Source organism: Xenopus tropicalis, chromosome 6 (assembly GCF_000004195.4).
Source record: "Xenopus tropicalis strain Nigerian chromosome 6, UCB_Xtro_10.0, whole genome shotgun sequence".
In the NCBI taxonomy this organism is placed as follows: domain Eukaryota; kingdom Metazoa; phylum Chordata; class Amphibia; order Anura; family Pipidae; genus Xenopus; species Xenopus tropicalis.
The window spans coordinates 112481306-112504694 of NC_030682.2; the positions used below are offsets into that span (position 1 = coordinate 112481306).

At 41.9% G+C, this 23389-nt stretch overlaps 1 protein-coding gene across 3 annotated transcripts in view; it reads right to left on the reverse strand.

Moving 5' to 3' along the window:
• Window positions 1–17010: 17010 nt before the first annotated feature.
• nol4 (nucleolar protein 4) overlaps window positions 17011–23389 on the reverse strand; it is a 150394-nt gene continuing 144015 nt past the window's right edge. For all 3 annotated transcript variants that reach the window (XM_031903924.1, XM_031903923.1, XM_031903922.1), the window contains one exon: window positions 17011–19900. In XM_031903924.1, the coding sequence (XP_031759784.1) occupies window positions 19707–19900 (194 nt within the window). In that variant the 3' untranslated portion in view covers window positions 17011–19706. The remainder of the gene's footprint in view (window positions 19901–23389) is intronic.

Genomic DNA, 23389 nt, shown 5'->3' on the forward strand with positions numbered 1-23389 from the left:
TCCTCACCTTTCCTCACCTTTAATGTATCTCTATTTTAATATCTAATTTTTCTTGGCCATACCATTATTTCTTTATTTCCCTACCAACCCATGTTTTTTCATAGGAGCTTTAGTATCTGGCCCTTTATAGACTTTATAGAACTCCTCACCATCAGCACCTGGAATGAAACAGGCTGATAACTTACTACAAGTTTAAACAATTATAGTACAGGTATGGGACCCATTATCCAGAGTGCTTGGGACCTGGGGTTTTCCGGATAAGGGAGCTTTCCATTTGGGACCTTTTCCATTTTTTAAATTTGGATCTCCATACATTTAACTCTACTAAAAATTATTTAAACATCAAATAAACCACCAATATGGATTCATAGTTACAGAGAAAAAGGAAATCATTTTTACAATTTGTAATTATTTGATTTGATTAAAATGGAGTCTGTGGGAGATGACCTTCCTGTAATTTGGGGCTTTCTGGTTAATGGGTTTCAGGATAATGGATCCCATACCTGTATAGTGGAATTTTTTTGTTGAATGCATATTTGGGGCTTTGTTACTTCATTCCTTCCCAGCAAGTAGCTGCTATGGTGAGATTATTTGCAGAAACATGGCTCTCATGTTTGCTATGTGGGGGCAGCTGCTGTTAGTATATTTTTCATAGTGGAACTTCTTAAGATGAATCCCTTTGAACCCATTAGGTGGAGGAACTTCACATATAAGTTGCAGGTTTTCCTGTCTCAGTAACTTATATGGCTGAGGATTCCTAGATTTGCAGCAGGTATTCACCCTGGGTGTTTTGATGTGGAGTTCTGTATGTTATATAAGCTTTTTCATTCAAAACCTTACTAGCACAAGTGGAGATAATATTCCATTATTTTTTCCCAGCGCAACATGCAGTTCTCAACTTGTACCACAAGGTGGTGCAAAGAATTTCCAGAGACCATCATTTGATATATTAATTTGCTGTGAATTTCTTTACATTCACTTTTCAACACACAGAACATATGAATCAAATACAAGAAAATTATTTTTATGAGCTGTAACTGTCCATCTTTTGGCCCTTCAGCTGTTCATAAACTGCAACTCCCCGCTTCAGGAAAAACAGAGGGGCGTGTGTCATATTAACCTTATTATATTTATTGCCCTCTGTTCTTCCTATGTGTGCAGCTGATGGTTTGCAGGGTCCCAGATATATACCGTATATACCTTCTTAAAGATAGCTCTGAAAGGGCTGCCTCCTCCTGCTTTTAGCCTCTGATCCACAAAAAATTCACCCTGAACTATCTATTCTCCCTTTGACATCACTGCATAAATGGCAACCATATTGCCCTGGTAAAGTGGATGCCAAACCTATAAGTACCAGTGGGCTGGGGTGGATTGTACAAGTGGAGGATTTTAGAAGAATAAAAGTTTATCTCTTCTTTAGCTTCTCAGTAACACTGACCAGGCCCTCCCAATGTCATAGATATGCATCAGATTTATCATTTCAAAATCTGGCGGAATACCAAACCAAATCCAAACCAATTTTTGTATGATCAATTTTAAAATAAAAATAAAATTGCATCATTTGAAAATAATACTTCTCAACTTCAGTTGCATGGCTTTTTAGGTGTATTTTAGGGTTAGAGGGGATGTAAAGTCATTTTAGTGCATGTACAGATGCTTAGCAATAAATTAAACAACTTTGCAGTATATGTAATGAAAACTTTTGTACAGGTATGGGGGATCCCTTCCCGGAAACCTGTCATCCAGAAAGTTCCGAATTACAGAAAGTCTATCTCCCATAGACTCCATTATAAGCAAATCATTTTAATTTTATAAAATTATTTCTTTTTTCTCTGTAATAATAAAACAGTACCTTGTACTTGATCCCAACTAAGATATAATTAATCCTTATTGGAAGCAAAACAAGCATATTGGGTTTATTTAATGTTTAATTTTTTTGCAGACTTAAGGTATGGAGATCCAAATTACGGAAAGATCCCTTATGCGGAAAACCCCAGTTCCCGAGCATTTTGGATAACGGATCCTATACCTGTACCTGCTTTGAGATACAGGCAATCGTTTCTGCAGCTTTCTCTCCTCTCCCTTGATCGTGATGCCCATTTTAGCAGTGGCTGGTTGTCCATCTGGTTGTCCGGCTCTTTTATGGGGTGCCCCTTCCATGCCTAACTGCTGATAAACATACTGATAGGGGTCACATATATACATAGTTGTTATGCATTTTGGTAGAAATAATATAAATGCGAACTACCTACTGAATGGTAGTGTGTTGGGGGTTTCCTTAATGGAGAAGGATCTAGGGGTTTTTGTAGATCACAAGTTGTCTAATTCCAGGCAGTGTCATTCTGTGGCTACTAAAGCAAATAAAGTGCTGTCTTGTATAAAAAAGGGCATTGACTCAAGGGATGAGAACATAATTTTGCCCCTTTATAGGTCCCTGGTAAGGCCTCGCCTTGAGTATGCAGTGCAGTTTTGGGCTCCAGTCCTTAAGAAGGATATTAATGAGCTGGAGAGTGTGCAGAGACGTGCAACTAAACTGGTAAAGGGGATGGAAGATTTAAGCTATGAGGTGAGACTGTCGAGGTTGGGGTTGTTTTCCCTGGAAAAGAGGCGCTTGCGAGGGGACATGATTACTCTGTACAAGTACATTAGAGGGGATTATAGGCAGATGGGGGGGGGGGTCTTTTTCCCATAAAAACAATCAACGCACCAGAGGCCCCCCCTTTAGATTAGAGGAACAGAGCTTCCATTTGAAGCAGCGTAGGGGGGTTCCTCATGGTGAGGTTGGGTAATGCCCTTCCTAGTGATGTGGTAATGGCAGATTCTGTTAATGCCTTTAAGAGGGGCCTGGATGAGTTCTTAATCAATCAGAATATCCAAGGCTATTGTGATACTAATATCTACAGTTAGTATTAGTGGTTGTATTTATAGTTTATGTATGTGAGTGTATAGATTGGTAGGTGTGGGTTAGGTGTGCTGGGTTTACTTGGATGGGTTGAACTTGATGGACTCTTTTTTCAACCCTATGTAACTATGTAACTATGATTGAGGGCGATTGAGATCAAGAGAAAGGAGAGAAAGCTACACAAATGATTGTTTGTATCTTAAAGCAGGTACAAAAGTTTTCATTACATATATTTCAAATTTGTTAAATTTAGTGCTAAGAATCTATATAGCACTTTTAAAGGGGTTGTTTACCTTTTAACTTTTAGTATGATGTAGACAATGATATTTTGAATTTGCAAACAAATAAAAAAAAATGTTTATATTATTTGCGGTGTTAAAGTTATTTAGCTTTCTGTTTCAGCATCTTTTTGCTAGGGTCTTGTTTGTGGTTTGAATTAGAGGGGGCCTGAATGTAAGGATATGGATTAAAAAGATGGAAAAATGTAGACAAGAAAGGCAAATAACTAAAAACAAAAACTAATGAAGACCAACTGCAAAGTTGCTAGGAATAGGACATTCTGTGACATATTAAAACTTATATAGAAGTTGATCCACCCCTTTAAGGTTTGGTTTGGCTGAACCCTAACCGCTGGGATTTCTTACTAATAGAGATGCGCCAATTCCAGGATTTGGTTATTGCCATAGGGGGAAAGAATTCAGTATTCTGCAGCCAGAAGGGTTTTGTTGGAGATGTAGGAAAAGTGTTGCAGGCTGAAGCTGCATTGTCAGCATACTGAGCATGGAGCGCGTGGGAGAGCGTTTCCTCGTGTCACTGGATGGAGTGGGAAAGCTGCTCACATATCATTCTGAGCTTGTGATGTTTCATTTGGTAGGGGGTTCCCCCGGTGCCCTGCCGGCCCAGTCCTACCCTGAGAGAATGAAAATATCCTTCAGAATAACCTGCTAGAAATAATTGCGGATTTCACTCTGAGTGTGTGGGAATATGTGGTGAGTATCAGGTGAGTGAATGACTGATATTATCAGTATTAATACCCACTGTAATACTCAAACTGCTGTAACTTGCCTTTCATTGTGCATCTAGGGTTGCCACCTGGTTGGTATTTGGCAGGCTCAGCCAGTAAATCACCAGCTAGGGCTGGCACTGGTATTAGAAATTCACCAGTAATGTATTTACTGATAAATTTGTAATGGCCTATAAATCCCTCCCTTCTCTGATTCTCTCTGCTGCTGATCACCCTTTATAACTATGGGCCCCTCTGCTCTGTCTATAACCCCATCCAGTCTGCCCATTTGCCATCTCCGTCCACCTTTTCCCCCCGCCCAGCCTTCTCCTTTCCCCACCTTTTACATCATAGCTCCACTCCCTACCTGAAGGTCGGCATTAGTTACATAAAAAAGGCGGCAACCCTACCCACATCTCCTTATTTGGCTACACACCCACTATCTTCTACAGAGTTAACCTTATACATTCATTGGTGGTTTGTCCATTATTGTAGTTTAAAATAACATTTCAAAAGGAGTTGAAGTGAAGTGAAGTGAAGTGTGCATGATTTTGGAAGCCTCCCATAGGAATCAATGGCACTCTGCAGCTCCAACCTGGCCCAAGGAAAGTCTCCCATAGGGCTCAATGGCACTCTGCAGCTCCAACCTGGCCCAAGGAAAGTCTCCCATAGGGCTCAATGGCACTCTGCAGCTCCAACCTGGCCCAAGGAAAGTCTCCCATAGGGCTCAATGGCACTCTGCAGCTCCAACCTGGCCCAAGGAAAGTCTCCCATAGGGCTCAATGGCACTCTGCAGCTCCAACCCAAGGAAAGTCTCCCATAGGGCTCAATGGCACTCTGCAGCTCCAACCTGGCCCAAGGAAAGTCTCCCATAGGGCTCAATGGCACTCTGCAGCTCCAACCCGGCCCAAGGAAAGTCTCCCATAGGGCCTCAATGGCACTCTGCAGCTCCAACCCGGCCCAAGGAAAGTCTCCCATAGGGCTCATGGCACTCTGCAGCTCCAACCCGGCCCAAGGAAAGTCTCCATAGGGACTCAATGGCACTCTGCAGCTCCAACCCGGCCCAAGGAAAGTCTCCCATAGGGCTCAATGGCACTCTGCAGCTCCAACCCGGCCCAAGGAAAGTCTCCCATAGGGCTCAATGGCACTCTGCAGCTCCAACCCGGCCCAAGGAAAGTCTCCCATAGGGCTCAATGGCACTCTGCAGCTCCAACCCGGCCCAAGGAAAGTCTCCCATAGGGCTCAATGGCACTCTGCAGCTCCAACCCGGCCCAAGGAAAGTCTCCCATAGGGCTCAATGGCACTCTGCAGCTCCAACCCGGCCCAAGGAAAGTCTCCCATAGGGCTCAATGGCACTCTGCAGCTCCAAACCCCGGCCCAAGGAAAGTCTCCCATAGGGACTCAATGGCACTCTGCAGCTCCAACCCGGCCCAAGGAAAGTCTCCCATAGGGCTCAATGGCACTCTGCAGCTCCAACCTGGCCCAAGGAAAGTCTCCCATAGGACTCAATGGCACTCTGCAGCTCCAACCCGGCCCAAGGAAAGTCTCCCATAGGGCTCAATGGCACTCTGCAGCTCCAACCCGGCCCAAGGAAAGTCTCCCATAGGACTCAATGGCACTCTGCAGCTCCAACCCGGCCCAAGGAAAGTCTCCCATAGGGCCTCAATGGCACTCTGCAGCTCCAACCCGGCCCAAGGAAAGTCTCCCATAGGGCTCAATGGCACTCTGCAGCTCCAACCCGGCCCAAGGAAAGTCTCCCATAGGACTCAATGCACTCTGCAGCTCCAACCCGGCCCAAGAAAGTCTCCCATAGGGCTCAATGGCACTCTGCAGCTCCAACCCGGCCCAAGGAAAGTCTCCCATAGGGCTCAATGGCACTCTGCAGCCCCAACTCGGCCAAGGAAAGTCTCCCATAGGACTCAATGGCACTCTGCAGCTCCAACCCGGCCCAAGGAAAGTCTCCCATAGGGCTCAATGGCACTCTGCAGCTCCAACCCGGCCCAAGGAAAGTCTCCCATAGGACTCAATGGCACTCTGCAGCTCCAACCCGGCCCAAGAAAAGTCTCCCATAGGGCTCAATGGCACTCTGCAGCTCCAACCTGGCCCAAGGAAAGTCTCCCATAGGACTCAATGGCACTCTGCAGCTCCAACCCGGCCCAAGGAAAGTCTCCCATAGGACTCAATGGCACTCTGCAGCTCCAACCCGGCCCAAGGAAAGTCTCCCATAGGGCTCAATGGCACTCTGCAGCTCCAACCCGGCCCAAGGAAAGTCTCCCATAGGGCTCAATGGCACTCTGCAGCTCCAACCCGGCCAAGGAAAGTCTCCCATAGGACTCAATGGCACTCTGCAGCTCCAACCCGGCCCAAGGAAAGTCTCCCATAGGGCTCAATGGCACTCTGCAGCCCCAACTCGGCCAAGGAAAGTCTCCCATAGGACTCAATGGCACTCTGCAGCTCCAACCCGGCCCAAGGAAAGTCTCCCATAGGGCTCAATGGCACTCTGCAGCTCCAACCTGGCCCAAGGAAAGTCTCCCATAGGGCTCAATGGCACTCTGCAGCTCCAACCTGGCCCAAGGAAAGTCTCCCATAGGGCTCAATGGCACTCTGCAGCTCCAACCTGGCCCAAGGAAAGTCACGATAGCAAAGCTTGAATGAATCCGAAAGTTTTGTACTCGTTGCAACAAATACGATTTTGTCACACAAATTGTCGCAAAGTACGGAAAAGACGTGCAAATTAACGAAAATATTGTAGAAAATACGCACAGTTCTAAAAGTTTGAAAAAATAAAAAATTTTAGTATTCGGACTCAATCGTACATTGATGAATGGGCCCCTAAGAGTTACCTTAAAGGTAATTCAGGGGCGGCATGCCTCCCAGCTGCATCTACATTGGTTCTGGAGCACTACGGGAATTAGCACATTAGCGCATGCACACACATGGAGGGGAGGGGGTGACATCAGAGACAGAGGCCCAGGGGCCCCCAATATGCAAATCTGGGCCTGTGTAAGTACAGTGAGCTGGGTGCATTTTAAAGTGCAATTGGCATGTTTTTTTTTCCCCTACAGTGTACAGTTTTTTTTCACAGAATTCCAGCCTTGATGCAATGTCAGTACCGACGCTCCCTATACGCAGAGTACGCACTCTGCGTAGGGCACCCAGACAGTACCGTACACAGAGTGCGCACTCTGCGCAACAACATACTAAGTCTTCGCCAGCGCCTCCTTCTCTCTTATGCCGCGGCAACAGGCCCTTTTATAAGGTTGCGCCCGTGCGTATGACGTCACACGTCAGCGACGAGGCGCAACCTTATAGTAGTGCCTGTTGCTGCGGCATAAGAGAGAAGGAGGCGCAGACGATAACTGGTCTGTTGGGGGTACATTCTGTGGGGCAATTGGGGGCACTGTGCGGGCTGGCTACTGTCTATGGGGGGTACTGTGTATGAGGCAATTGGGGGCACTGTTTATGGGGGCAATTGGGGGTACTTTGTATGGGGGCACTGTGTGTGGGGGCTACTGTCTATGGGGGGTACTGTGTATGAGGCAATTGGGGGCACTTTGTGTGGGGGCTACTGTCTATGGTGGGTACTGTTTATGGGGGCAATTGGGGGTACTTTCTATGGGGGCAATTGGGGGTACTTTCTATGGGGGCAATTGGGGGTACTTTCTACGGGGGCAATTGGGGGTATTTTCTATGGGGGCAATTGGGGGCACTGTGAATGGGGGCTACTGTCTATGCGGGGTACTGTGTATGAGGCAATTGGGGGCACTGTGTGTGGGGGCTACTGTCTATGGAGGGGTACTGTATATGGGGGCAATTGGGGGTACTTTCTATGGGGGCACTCTGTGTGGGGTCTACTGTCTATGGGGGGTACTGTGTATGAGGCAATTGGGGGCACTTTGTGTGGGGGCTACTGTCTATGGGGGTACTGTTTATGGGGGCAATTGGTTCTATTTTGGCCCCTATAGTAGGTGTTTTTTTTTTTATTATTTCATTTTTTTTACATCCGTAATATTTGGGGGAGGGGGCACCAAAGTAAATTTCTGCTTAGGGCACCCATTTGGCCAGCAGCGGCCCTGTGCAATGTGATCATTGATCAATGTGATTTGCAATTGTGCCAAAAAGCATTACCCCCTTGTGACCGCATTGTGGGGGGAAAAGGCAATTAGCCAGAATAACACAACTGCAGGTGCATTTCATTGCTAATTAGATACAGTTGCGCACAAGTCCACCAGACAACAGTTCCGCTTTTCAAGTGACCTGCCCGGTGTGCAAGTGGCGCGTGCCCAATGCTTTAGGTTCAGGTATATATATATATATATATATATATATGTAGCCCAATCTGTTATCTGTGCTGCTACTAGCTGTGCTGTTGGCGCTAACAGGAGCCCTGAGCCCCCACTTACCAGGGGGAACAGGTGTTACGGAACTTAGTGGCATGCCTCCACCCAGGGTAGGGATAGGTGTAACTATAACTCCCCTCCCTGGGAACTTGATACTGTACTTCTTTCTTAGGGACTCCCAGCTCTCCCGGTACCTTGCCTTTGGGGTAACTGCTTACCGGCAGGGGATCCTCTCAGCATGAAGAGACAGCACTCTGGTATTATGATGAACCAGATGACTGAGTTTATTGCAGACAGACAGACAGGCAGGCAGGCAGGCTTCACAGGAGTACATTAGTAAGTCAGGTGACACTCAATTCCCTTTGGGTATCCCCTCTCCTGAGGGCTACTTGCGGTACTCCCTGCCCTTCCTTGGGAGTTCCCCCTGGTACTGATGCCAGGAGACCCTCTCTAGGGCTCCCCCGGTGCTCCCGCCAGGCAGACACTCCCCTGAGGCCTCACCCCGGTACTCACGCCTGAGCACCCACCAGTTTGGGATCCTCCTGACTTTAACACTGGTTTCCCTGACTCCAGCTAAGAGTGCTGGGGGATCTTAATACCTCTATCTCATGTAGGGGCGATGTCTGCCCATTAACTAACCTGTCTCCCACTCCTAGAGTGGTCTAACACTTTTACAGATCTACTATCTACCACAGGCACGTTGTAAGCCTCTGTCCAGAGGGAGGTCCTGGGCTGGAAAACCTCACAGCACATGGCTGCATCCCTTTTTATAACTTTACACACCACCCTGTGGCTGTAACCCGAATTGCAGGGATACTCCCTGTTAACTAATGACATCCCAGACCATATCAAGTGTCCCATTAGCCAGTACCACCCTGGGGCCTGTCCTAGGGGTGTCCATCCTATGAGGCCCATTTTGTCAAACCCCTACATATATATAGGTGCCCATTCATGCTGGGGGCAAAGGGAACCCTGGAACTTCCACCTGGTCAAGTGATAGCGCCAGGGATCCCCTGCATCCCCGCTGAACAGAAGGCAGGAGTCGCTCATGACTGTGGGGGAAATTGACAGTAAAAAATGAAAACGAGAAAAAAAAGTTAATGTATCTTGCAAAAGTGCTTAGAAGAGTACTGTGAGCAATGTAACATTACTTGGTTTTGAGGGTTGACATTTCCTTTAAAATGAGATCTAGTTTTCTTCAGCAGGAAATGTAATAAAGTATTAAAGGACAAACAGGACAAAATAAATGTGGTGTTAGCATTGTTTTATTATCTGGCAGTGTGAATATCTGCATCCTCGGATGTTTGTGATAATCTGCTCCCTGTCCCGTAGAGCTTACAATCTAATCCTGCACCAATCCTGAGTCACATGCCTTCTGCAGTTGGCTTATGCTATAAAGTTTAGCAAAAAGAAGGAAACAGCCTGGATATATAGTCAGCCAGATGATAAATCTTCAATTCCTGGACCAGTAATAAAAACACAGGGACCAGATGCAGAGACAGGCCAAGCTGTCCAGACACCCGGGGCAACCCAGCTGCCAACCTTACCCTCCCCGGAGTGCACAATGAGGACAAGAGAGCTCTGACTAGGGATAAGCAGATAAAGGACATGCCCAGCGCCCCTCCAACCACCATTGTGCCCTAGGCAAATGCCTCCTCTGCCTTCCCCTAGCTCCGGCCCTGACCCAGTGCCATCATTAACAGTACATAGGTTTTTGCTAAAAAGCCCTTTTTCACCATAATTACTTTTTTTGTGCTTTTACCTGAGCCATGAAATGAATGGGAGAAACCAAGTTATTTTTTAGTCAATGTCAAGATGGCAGGTACGCTCTGTTCTACTAGGTTCTGTTCTTCATTGTACACTGGAGAGCAACGCAGGTAGGGAAACACTTTATGTACAGGAGCTCTCATGCACATCATTGAAGAAAAGGCTATTTATTATTATTTATAAAGTAAATCAGTAATGCCATTAATCTTCTATGCACTAGATTTATCAAAGCTGCTTGACAGTTAGTGGCTATGCTGCAATAGTAAATGAGCAGGTAACCTAACTCTTTGTGTCCCCTACACTTTTCTGTGGGGGGAGACAAAGTCAATAGAATCTTTTCAATTAAATATTCCTTTCCTAGATTTAGCCTGTAAATGACAAGTAGGTGCTGAGTCTGAGAAATACTTTGTAGGAAATGAATTGTTGGAAATGTTCCTATATGGGGTTGCATTATAGGTAACAGTCCTGTTATCCATGGGGGTTCAATAGTGCAATAATTAGGCAGCTATTAATACATTACCCCATTACTATAATAGAGGTATATGGTGTAGTAAATTTCACCTATAGAGATGTATAAAATCAGCAGAACAAACTATACCTAATTATACAGATGGCAGCAGAACTTGCCAGTGGAGTTTTCAGTCAGCAGGAATCACACCATTTCCAAGCATGAAAAAACAATTTAATCCCCATTGGCAGTTTTACACTGTGCAAACGCAGTAAAAGATTAAATATATGGCACCCTTGAAAGAAAAATACACAAGTATATCTCAATAAGTCTCTACTGGAGACATATTCTATATCTAATATACAAAATATAGGGGCTGGCCACGCACTGGAATATAGCTTAATATAATTAATGAACATAAATACAGCATCTCCCAGCTATGAAAATGTCAATATCTAATATAATTTTAAAATAAAAAAAGTATAATCTGAGTCCTTTATGTAGCTATCACAGCTGGAAGTTTTATGGTGCCCACTGTATGGGTACAAACCTGTCAACCCTCATGTATCTGGCCCTCACCCTAACCCTAAAAGCTCTATTCCATCTCAATACTTTGTGGTGGTTAAATAAAAGCCAAATAACAGCGTAGGGTTAGGGTGGATAATGGAGGAGGGCTGACCATGAAGAAGTACAGAATCTTGTTAACTAATGGAGAATAGAGGGGCAAAATATGATCTGTGCAGAAGGCTTGTGAGATGCCCCAGTAAAACATGCATGTAAGACAAAGAAATCTGCAGAAGATGTAATTATGGGTATATTGTTATTAAGGGAACTTTAGACACTTTTTGAGGGGAGAACTTCAACAGGGGGCAACCGCCCGCCCCCCCCCCCCCCTTGTATCTAAAACTGACAAATATCAAACACACTCAAACTCTATTGAGTGTATACTTACCGCCATATGTAATAAAAGGCACTAAGTTTGCCCTTGTGCAGTAACTCATTTGCTTTTAATAGGTGAGCAGTAACTGGTACTTGCTGATTGGTTGCTATGGGTTATGGGTCAGCGCCATCTGTCCTGCCTTGCTGCTGAATTGTGTGCAAGTACGTCAGTTGTCACTGGGGAGCCTATAGACACCCCCGCCCGGAACGTGCTTGTAATTCCAAGGTTCCTACTGTGGGTTGTGTCAGTAGGTAGAATCACACAAGAATCTCACACTAAAGCCATTTGCAAATGCACGTGTGCAGTCAATTTCATTTTCATGCTTTGGGTGCTGCAATTGCACCTTGCAAAATTAAAGCGTGGCCACAAGTAATCTAGAATTCAATGGAAAATGCTGAATTATATGTGTGTTTCTGTGTCCAAATATTGCACTTGCAGACTGCACTGGCAGATATAGAAACATTATCCACAGTTACAACATACAACAATAATATTTGTCATTGTGTCCTAACTATATTTGTACTTTTTTCATGTAAAAGACACTTTAGAAACATATTGCCCTATCAAGGTGTCATTATCCAGAAACCCATTATCCAAAAAGCTCTAAATTACAGGAAGTCCATCTCCCATGGACTCCTTTTAAAATCAAACAATTCCACATATTAGAAATGATTCCCTTTTTCTCTGTAATAATAAAACAGTACCTGTACTTGATCCCAACTAAGATATAATTACCCCTTATTGGGGGCAGAACAGCCCTATTGGGTTTATTTAATGGTTAAATGATTCCCTTTTCTCTGTAATAATAAAACAGTACCTGTACTTGATCCCAACTAAGATATAATTACCCCTTATTGGGGGCAGAACAGCCCTATTGGGTTTATTTAATGGTTAAATGATTCCCTTTTCTCTGTAATAATAAAACAGTACCTGTACTTGATCCCAACTAAGATATAATTCATTCTTACTGGAGACAAAACAATCTTACTCAGTTAATTAAATGTTTACATGATCTTTTTAGTAGACCTAAAGTATAGAGATCCATATTATGATAAGACCCATTATACAGAAACCCTAGGTCTCAAACAATCTGCATACCAGGTCCTATACCTGCGCTGCTTTCTCTGATAGAATAAATGTAAAGCCTTATTTAAAAGAAATCAAGGTAATCAAGAGTTTTTCTTGTGTTCAACCCAGAGATTGATAAGGAACATGATTGCTTTTATTGATCCCATAATGAATGAATGTACATTAACTTGCATTCCTGCTCCTGAATATATGTTGAGCCTTTCTCAAATCATTGAGGTTGGGAAAATACCTTAATCTTACTCTTGTTCTTAGAAGTTACCATAAGAGCTGCTTATTTAGCACAGAAGAAAAATATGTATTGTAGCAAAATATGAACCTTCATAAAGGATTGTGTAATTTGTTTGTGCCATAAATACATGCTGTTTGTATTATTATTGATATATTCTGCGGTGCTTTACAGAGAATTTTTGTCATTTCCATCCGTATCATGAAACTCTGGACTCCAGTGCTGCAAGACAGCAACCATTGCACCGCCCACATAGATTTATCTAACAAACCCAAACCTTCTACTGGAACAGTAACACTAACAAATGAAAGTGTTTTAATGTATTTCAAATACAGCGTACTGTTGCCCTGCCCTGGTAAAAGTTGTGTGTTTGCTTTAGAAATCCTAATATAGTTTATATAAACATAGCTGATGTGTAGCCATGGGGCAGGCATTCAAAACTGTTATGGGGATACATGGCACAGGATGCATAGCAGATAACAGATAAGCTCTGTAAAACGCCATTGTATTTTACAGAGCTTATCCATTATCTGCTATGTAACCGGTGGCTTTTCTCCTTTTTTCAGCTTTAATAGCTACCCCTTTGGCTACATAGCAGTTTATTTATATAAACTATAGAAGTCTTTCTGAAGCAAATGCACCAGTTTTACCAGTGCAGGGGAACAGCATTTCTTGCATTAAATCAAAATCCATAATAGGTGGGTATAAGCCATTTATGGCAATACAGGCTGCTTGGTATGCAATAGATTCTTCCACGGCTGATTTATTATACATTTTATATCTTTTTTTTTTTTTTTTTTACGCTACTTGTGTAAATTGCAGCAAAAAAATTGCAACCGCAGTTTTTCTCAACTGTTATTTCTAAGGGAAATTGTAACAAATAAAAATTTAAAATTGCACCACATAAACTCTGGCTTGATGGAGAAGTTTTAGAAGCCCAAGGGGAAAAAACTTGATTAAAAAAGAAAAAGTAAACAGTCAAAAAGTGACCTATAAAAAAGGTCTACTGGTTTTGCAGTGATGCACATGAATTATGTCAAAACACAAAATGAAAAATCAGTAAATCAGCTCCTTAGTGTCAGTTAAAGACTTATATGGGGATATATATTTATTCACATGTGGATAAGATTTTTTTAATCGATAATAATGAGCAATTTGTTCATGTGCATTGTTAGGCCAAGCCATTTGGTCAAAGTCCAATACCCAATGTAGCCAAGTCTAGAGTCTTATTGTATTTGTGAAGGATTTCCAACAGTTCAGCACGATCTCCTGTAATTTATTGTGTGAAATTCAGCCCCATGTCACTATGGTTCAGCTCTAAAAACGCTTTTAACTCTTCTTCTGAACCTGTCCAAATCAGAATAAGGTCAGTACTGCATGTAAATAGCATGGCCAATAGGTCTTATATAATCCTAAACATTGATTAGTAACGAGCTGTTTATGACAGGAATAGGGGTCTGTGTATAAGGTAATCTATTTTTCTGTGCATATTATAGAGTAAATAATGCACGATAGATGAGGAAATTAGACTTTTCACATAACTTGTCAGCTGTCAACTCTGCAGTGGTTATAAGGTTTATATTTGTGCATATGTAGATATATGTGCTTGTGTATATATAGATAGGGCAGGCTTTCAGCTCAACACAGTGCAGTGCAACGTGATGCATCTCTTATCTATTGGAGGTGATGATTATGCTCCAGAATGTGTTCTCTATATTGCACCATTCTTCCAAATGTCTCTTATACAGTTTCTCATTACATTCTACTCGTAGAAAGTGCTGAAAGTGTATCATTATTTCTCTATTACTTCATTGTTGTTAGTCAGAAAAATTGAACACTTATGATAAAAAAACTGATTTAAAGTATTGGGAAAAAAAAGAACATATCAATATATGTCAGAATCCCAGTTGCACACTCAGCAGCCACTGGGTCTGCTCTATTTTGTTGTGCACAAAATCAAACCATTGTTTGGAAGAAGGGACAATAAGGGATTTGGCTGTGTGTGTATTCACAGACCAGTGGATCTCAGTCTCTATTTCACCCAGATTTTATATGATGATTATTGGATTGGGATGTATTACCTACACCTACACAACTAAATATTTTTGGAATTGCTCTCTGAAAAAAGAATTCTTTGAATTACCTAAACTTTCCTGTATCTGTAAATTACCTGGGCTGTCCAACTGGTGACCCGGGGGACAAATGTGGCCCTCCAAGGTTAGACTTTTTACTCCAAATGTTTTCCTAAAATCCTTCATTCTATTTTTGCAAATCTAATATTGTATTCCATTATTTTCCCTTTCTTACCAGTGTGTGACTATTATAATTCTCCATGAACAGCCCTAATCTTCTGTTTGTAATCCTCCCCAGGCATTCTGTCGCAGCAAGGGGGTCTATTCACTTAAGGTGGATCAAGTATGAAATGAATTAATAGAAGTGCTTCAGTCACTAATTTCCTTTACATATCATTAGTGTTTGTGCTTCTCAAACAAGAAGTATTCTGTAGTTGGTCATTTTACATTATCACATAATGAACTTAATAATCACAGATTATATACAAAAAAAAACCCCAGAAAGAAGCATGACTTTTTCTGCTTTGCATCTGTAACACTTGTTTGGCTAGGATATGGCAAAACCCAGGCTAGTGATAGGTATAGAGCATGTGTTACATGCGACCTTAATACACAGGAGTGGGCCCCCGCTATATGGGAGGTATTAATGGAGCTGAGGGTGTAGTTGAACTACAACTAGGTAGAGCTTGTGTGGTGCAGATGGAATAATGGACGCCAGAAAGGTTCTTGCTCATGAACTATAGTACAATTTATTTGGACGAAGGCACAACTTGATAGTGCAGCAGGGTATACTCACAGACACAGCAGTATAGACTACTCTCACCACTTCTAGAGGGTGCTATAAGTAAACCTGTCTGTGCTGGCTAGTTCTCATTCACGGGGCCCTGTCCCCGACTTATAAACTGGCAGTTCTCTTTACTGAGACCGTGTGTCTCAGGCCCGATGACATGCAGCCTGAGAGAACAGCAGCCAAAGAGGAAGACACTTCCTTGTACCAGACACTATATAGTCTGCACAAGGGGAGTGGTCAACCTGGCTAAACCTATAGGGGGTAGCCTAATACTGAAATCTGAGTGTAGAGGGCTCTGCCCTATTACAACACAGATAACATAAAGATAGGGGATAACACCATAGGGAGCTTAACCCTATGGGTCCCTACACATCCATTCACAAATCTTCATTGGTTGTACCTTCAGGTTATTCATTAGCATGTTTTGATTTGTGGCCCGTGGTTAAACCTCAGTTACTCCCCGAAATGCCTTCCCACCAGCAAGTGAAAGTGAATCGCTGGTGGGAAGACATATGCAACGCTTCATTTTATGAAGTCGCCCAAAGTTTACTGCAAAGGAGACTTTCCCTGGGCCTTAAGATGGCCATGTAGGGGCAGATTTAGTCAGGCAGTATGGTCTTTTAATTATACTGCCCAACCAGCTTGCCATTTATGTCCAACTCGAGAGATGTTTTCATCAGCCAAAGTACCACATTTGGGGGTGCTGCCACAGACGAAGTGAAGAGGGACCCTACCTGCTCCTCACTTTCTTTGGTTGTCATTCTTTTGAGCCATCAGCCCAAAAAAATAGGATAGAATGTGGCCATCCATGTGTGTGGCTAACTCTAGAATACCAATATTGTAAAAAGAACATATGCTTATAGTTATATAGTGAATTAGCAATGAGCAAATTTTTTGCCAGGCATGGATTTGCAGCAAAATTACACTTTTGTTTTGCGAAACTAATGTGAAATTTCACAGCGGAAATTCACAATTGCATCCAAAAAGGGCACGCGTCAAAAACAGTAAAAAAAAAGTTGCGCAACTCCCACGTTTCGCAATTTTTGCCATTTGCTTATTTTTCTGTAGTTTCACAAATTTTTTCGCTGAAGAGAAAGTGAATAAAAAAATAAAAGGATATTGTAAGACACCAAGGACTTCCGTGACATATACAGGACTCTGAGGCGACTTCTAATATCCTTATATTTAATAACGGGGGTACATTATTTATGATAATACACAAGTTTCATTGAGTCATGTGACAAATGACATCACTAAACACCAATTATAACTAATGACACCACTAAGCACTGTTTATAAGGCTATCATTTACAGAGTATTCATGGCTGCTGTGTATTATACACCTTATTTTGACCTTATTTTTAACAACCAAGCAGGTGTCATATTTTTTCCCCTCTCAAAAAACTTTTTCTCACACGTTTTTTTTTTTTACACATAAATCAATTTATTTATCCAAACAAACCAGAGGAAATGTCAGCCCTCAATCTTTGAGTTTCATTTAAATTTGTGAACATTGGTCCACAACGTAAAGATGTTTTGTGTAATAATGTACAATATATTAAAAATATTCATAATTCAATAGCTTTTTCACATTATATTTCACAAACAGTATCACAAAAGTTTCTTTTTTTTAAGTAAGCAACAGTAACCCTAGAAACACTCAAAGGAAAAGCATAGCAATGCCCACAGTTACATTAAAAAGTGCACATTACCTAGTCACAATCACAGTCAGTCTATAGAAAACAGGTATGTTTATGTACAAAATATCACTGATGCCTTAAACTCATTGTCAAAAACCCAATTACATTTTTACATGAAATAAGGCAAATTCAGGAATGCACAAGGGACATGATATTCAACAAAAGCTAAACAACTAAACATATTATACTTGTGCCATGAACAAAAAAAGTACTTCTCTACTGCAAAAGTGATAATGATCAGTGCACAAAAATAAACACCATTATTATTATGTGTCGTTACTAATGGAAATAAAGAGCGGTTGGAGTTTATGATCAATATACAGTTTTTGTACAACTTTCTGTCTGGTGGGCGTGTCCAGTTCACACACTTTTTTTTTTTTTTGTGAAATTTGCTTTATTTAACCCTTCCTACAACCAGCATAGGTAGTGAAGGGTTCAGCTAACCAATCTGATGGAGAAAGGGTTAATCACCCCTTGGTACCTAAGTGGTTAAAGCCACAGTAGTAAAATAAAAAATAAATTAGAAATAAATAAGTAAAATCGCACCAGAGTGCAAATTATCAGATTGTCACTTGCAGCCTCTTAAATATCATCAGTCTCCAACCACACAGAGAAGGATTTGCATGGAACAGCAGCAGGGTTAATGATAGAGCTCAGCCAAACCATAGTTACCCGCCTGGGTTCTGTCATAGAGAGGGGTACGAGCTACGGGTGTATCCCAAGAATGGCTAATGTAATACAGTGAGGGGATATCCTGCTAAAGGGGCAGCTCCATGACGCTGGAAGAAATACATGACCTTAAAGTTTATGATTTCCATCAACTGAAGAATCTGTCATGTTGGCTTTAGGGCGAGAAAGAGAATGCATTTGACCCTTATCCCTGCTTGTTTAAAAAAGGTATAAATTATATTGTGCGATTATTATTGTATTGGGGTGTTTGCCCCTTGGTCATCTCACCAACAACCTTCAGGTGTTAAGGTAAGGCTGGAAGTGGTAGATCAACCATAACATTTCTAAAGCAAAAATTGTGACATCCTAGCTGGCTTTACTTGATCTACCCAGTTCACTCCTAGTATTCACCCTAACTCCAACTTCTTCCCTGTGAGTCTTGTTTCTTTTCAGTATTATGATTTAGGACCGCCTTGTGAAAGTGGGACATTGGGGAGGTATAGATTAAAGAGATGAAGGGATGCAGGTTGGTCTCGCAGAGATTCGTTTCCCTTAGGAGCTACGTCTACCTGCAGATGGAGCACATATTATTTTCTCACCTTTTATTCCAAGAAGGGGGAAGCAGAAGGCAAAGTGAAGTCTAGTCACTCATTGCCTGGGGACCCTCCTCTCTAGATCTGGTCCGAGGCCTGTCTGCTACATAACCTTAATAGCAGCGCTAATAAATATATATATATATATTATGTGGTGCACTGGACATATTAAACTAAACTACAAAATAAATGTTGTGGACATTAGATCCTGCAAGCAGAAGTGCTTTGCACAATCACCATAATATAAAGGGGAAATATATCAGTACATTTGAGGCTGCTATCACAGCGCTAAACACTTGCCTACTAGCCAACAAAACCAACAGTGTAACTGCACTACAAGACATTGGCAAGTGTGTTTCAATGTTGTTGGACAGCCAAACTCTCCATTATCTCATCCCATTTTTAAAATATATATATGGTGAATACCAAGTTATTCCAACACATAACCTAGTGCCTACAGCCCTACTCCCAGCACTGAAAGGACAAAGGAACAATTGGAAAGAAAAGGAACTTTTTCATATAGCTTGCCTGGAGCGTTCCTAGCACTAAGGATTTAATTAAATAAGCCTGCAACTAAAACAGTAGCTAACAATTTGCCTGGGGTTCAAGAAAAGGGGGATTCAAAAATATTTCATCAGCGACCTTTAGGGAATGTGGAAAGATCATCGAAATATAAATAAAATGTCTGCATGAAAAAAGTACCATATAAAAAATCCTATTATTTAAAAAATATGCAATCCTTCATTGAAATTTCTAGCATGAGTGTATCTTGGCATTGTCCTGCCGTACCATGGAGCTTTCCTTGCAGAGAGTCAGTGGCACATTCCACTAATATTGCACTTGGAAATTGAACTAAATGACCATCTCAGTGTTCTCCATCTGCTTCATTGGTTTGCATGACTTAATGAGCAACAGCCACATATGCAATATTTAAACTGACACACCGAGAACAAAAAGCTGGACACATCAAAGACCCCCATAATGTCAAAGGTCTTAAGTGCACCCGCAGCACCTTTACATCACTTCATGGATCAAAAACAGTGTGGCATTATGGTAATTAACTCCTCTACACATCAGTGCTGTAACAAGATGGGCCCACTCTGGCACATGAGAATGTCATTTGTGGATTCCCAGGGCTAAACCAGACCAGGGAAGAGGTTGTATGATTCAGTTCTGCTGTAAAATGAGGTTTTCCAGTTCATCTGCTGAACGCAACAAAAATGCTGCAGATTCTCGGTAACCTGCAACCAGCTGTCTCACTGCGTTAATTTCAGTAGGGTTTAGCTGGGTTCTGTTGCTTGTGTTGCTGGGGCTTGTAGAGCTGGTTGCTAGTGGCCTCTTCATGCTCAGATCAGTGGGACCTGCAAAAGACAAAGAATCAGGATTTAGCCATCATTAATTCAATGTCTCCACTCTCAGACAACACAAACAACTGAGGTCATCTATATTCTGTCCGCTACATTGGAAGGTTTAGCTATTACCTTCTAACCACAAGTACTTTTCATAGCAAATATGTTTAGTAATAAAAAGTGTATATATCTATGTGCAACTATATAGGCCCAAAATGACTGCCTGGTTGCTAGAAACTGACAGAGACCCATTCTAACTAAAGACTGATACTGCCTGCCGACTTGTCCACTCTTGGCACATGCATAGGTTCTAATAATAGCACTACCAGCTAATATATCCATGGAGTTTGGCAGATTATTGATTGAGCTGAATGGAAAACTGTTGGACAAGGACTGATTTAGGCCATGGGGATGGTCATCTCCAGATAGGTCTGTTTGGCCCATAAGGATGAAGGAGTGGCCCTGAAGCATAGCCTGAATGATATGATACACCAACCAAAGTGAATGAGAATGTAATAATTTGCTATACCCAGGGGCATAAATGTGGATTATGTTTGTATATCGGTTTGATACCCACAGGCAGTAAATGAAGGGCTGGAGTAGGAATAAAAAGAAAAAGAGACAGACAGATCACTAATAAGACTACAGGAATAAGAGGAGTATTTATTGGCTGTATCTCTCTTGTCTTGTATCCCAGGCAAGAGAGATCTACAGCAAATGAACTGCAGCACAAAGGATGTGATGGGTATTTGTTTAGTTATTGATGTTACACAAAAGTCAATTGCAATACTGTGGTGGGCAAAATAAAAGGGTACCTTAAGCCCTGAAAGGTTGTATACAATGTATAAAGTATTAAGTATTCTGAGTCTTTGGCATAAGAGCAAATCTGCACCACATTATATCCGCAGTACATAAACTTGAAAGCATACCCAGGTCAAAAGAATACGTTGGGTTTTGCTGAAGACCACATTGCATAAACATGCTGTACACTAAAAAGCATACATTTAGCTGTGTGAATAGCAAATATCCACATAGAGCCTAATGTCCCTTGCATTTGCAGGATAAGGATTTGTTATTAGCACAGGTACGCCAACACCCGCTCTGGCCACGTACAAAAGTGTTAAGATGTTCTATACTAAGGATCTGGAAGCTGTGAGTAGCTGTGGGGCTATACTACTTGTTTTGCATGGCTGCTGTATGAATGAAAGCAAGCAGCAGTTCTGTAGCTTATGCCATGGCTTTAGCTATAAAAACAGCTCATTTCCTCCTCAGGATTCATTACATTAAATTTAGAATTCTGTGACAGAATTGCCACTTTCAAATAAGACAGTAATATACACCATTCACATCTGTGAATCAGAATATTTTGCCATATCTACATTTATGCAAAAGCAATGCGCTGTTTGCTCATCGTCTGTACTTTCTGGGCATGTTTGTATAATTAACCAGAAACAAAGACTGTACCTAATTAATGTTCATAACGCTTTGTGGCAGTGCTTAATCATTTTGTGCTACCCTTCTACACCATTCCAGTCTCTTCTATTTTGATTCCACCTCAAATTGTATTAGAAACATCTTCCAGCGGGAATAAGAGCTGTGATTATGATAACTCCCTAGAATGAGTCACAGAGACCTTACTTTTAATCCCCAAACAATAGATCATCATTTTACTGTAATTTGGGAGTGGATTATCCTTTGTTGTAGCCTTAAGAGCCTCTTGAAGCAAAGTTTTTTCCTCCATGTATATAATAAAGCGCAGTTTCCCCGAACGGCGTGTGAGTTTGTTTCTCTAACACAACAACACCGTGCCTACAGGCTGGAGAGACAGGTCTAAAAATCTCCACTTATACTCTACAATCAGTTAAAGAGAATTATTGGCATGTTGTATTCTTACTGGCCAGGGGGTACAATGATTATGCATGATGTCTGGAGTTATACATATTAGATCCTGTTTATAAATAATAATGTGAATCTTTACAAAGATTAACCCTGTCCCCTGAAGTCACACTCACCAAAACATCACCCAGCATACCCTGATGTCATCCTTCCACCTCCAATGTAATTGGTCCTGTCCCCTGCCCTGGCCCCAAAGTTCAAAAAGGTGCCAACCTTATTTAAAAAGCTTCTGTGTCCGAGGGCTAGCTGTGCTGGCAAGTACAAGGCTGCTCTGTCCTTGTTGCCTGCTATACGTTAGGTGGTAAGTACAGAGCTCCTTCGCCTGCAGCCATTGGTGCTTCCTAACTTATTGCCAAATGCAGGCACCACAGTATTGATGGGGTGCAGACAGGTCTTTTTACTCCATTTTGGAGGGCTGAGACCTGCGTCATTTCAGAAACCTGCAGGGCAGGGTGCAAGTGTACTACCAGGCAGTGGTTTGAATGAGAGACTGGAATATATAAGGGGGAATAAATAAAAATATAAGGAATACAAAGTAATAATGCTAATAAAATTGTAGCCTGACAAAGCAATAGGTTTGGGCTTCCAGGTCAGTGACCCACATTTGAATGATGAATGAATATTGTAACTTAATATTATTAACCAAGTAATAGTTGAAAACAGGTAATTCAATGTCCTTGACATTAATGGGGTTTTTTTATTCGGCAAGTGCACATTATATACACACACAGCCTCCATTTCTTTAGAAATCATAAAATTAAACCTTTGTATCAAACTGCTTGCATTCTACTGGTTCTCAAAGGCCTCTGTATAAAAACACCTTATTTATACACTGTATTTAGTATTTGTTTTCTGTTGCATGTCAATGGTCTTTCTAAAGCCCAGGGGGCTCATTTACTGTAGGGTATTGCCAAAAATTGCCACATGTTTTAACCCTAGCAGCATTATTTCACAGCATTCCACTTGACATTTCAGTCCTCATACAAAAATTGCCCCCTGTTTTATGAAATGGCACAAGTTGCAGCAGAGGTGCTGGGGAGGTAACAGGTAACAAAGGTTGTTGGGGTACCTGTTGGCATTATTGGCTCAGCACTGAGACATCTACTAAACACTATTCCCACCCTTGGTTTATTTTGGGAACATAGCTGAACTTTACATCTGATACTCTACAGATGATTTGCATTCATAACGCCATGGAGTGGACGGCCATCTTTCATTTTTATGCAGGTATTCAGCTATTGAGGAGGCAGAGCAGGACAAGCAGCTTTGGTACAAAAAAAAGGTAGGAAAATAGAAGCTGAAAAGTTTACAGCATCCTATTTTGTGGGTGAGTTAATGCTTTCCATATTCTACAGTGATCTTATTAGCATCTGCCTTTTGCTCATTTTCTAAAATTATCCTCCTGGCATGTCTAGGATTAATGCGCTCATAATCCATTTCTGCAGGAATCTTACTATGTCTGGGGTTAATATGCTAATAAGCCATTTTCTGCAATGATCTTGCTGGCATTTGTGGGGTTAATGTGTTCATAATAAATTTTATGCAGTTATCTTACTGGCATGTATGGGTTAATGTGCTCAATATCTATTTCTGCAGTGATCTTAC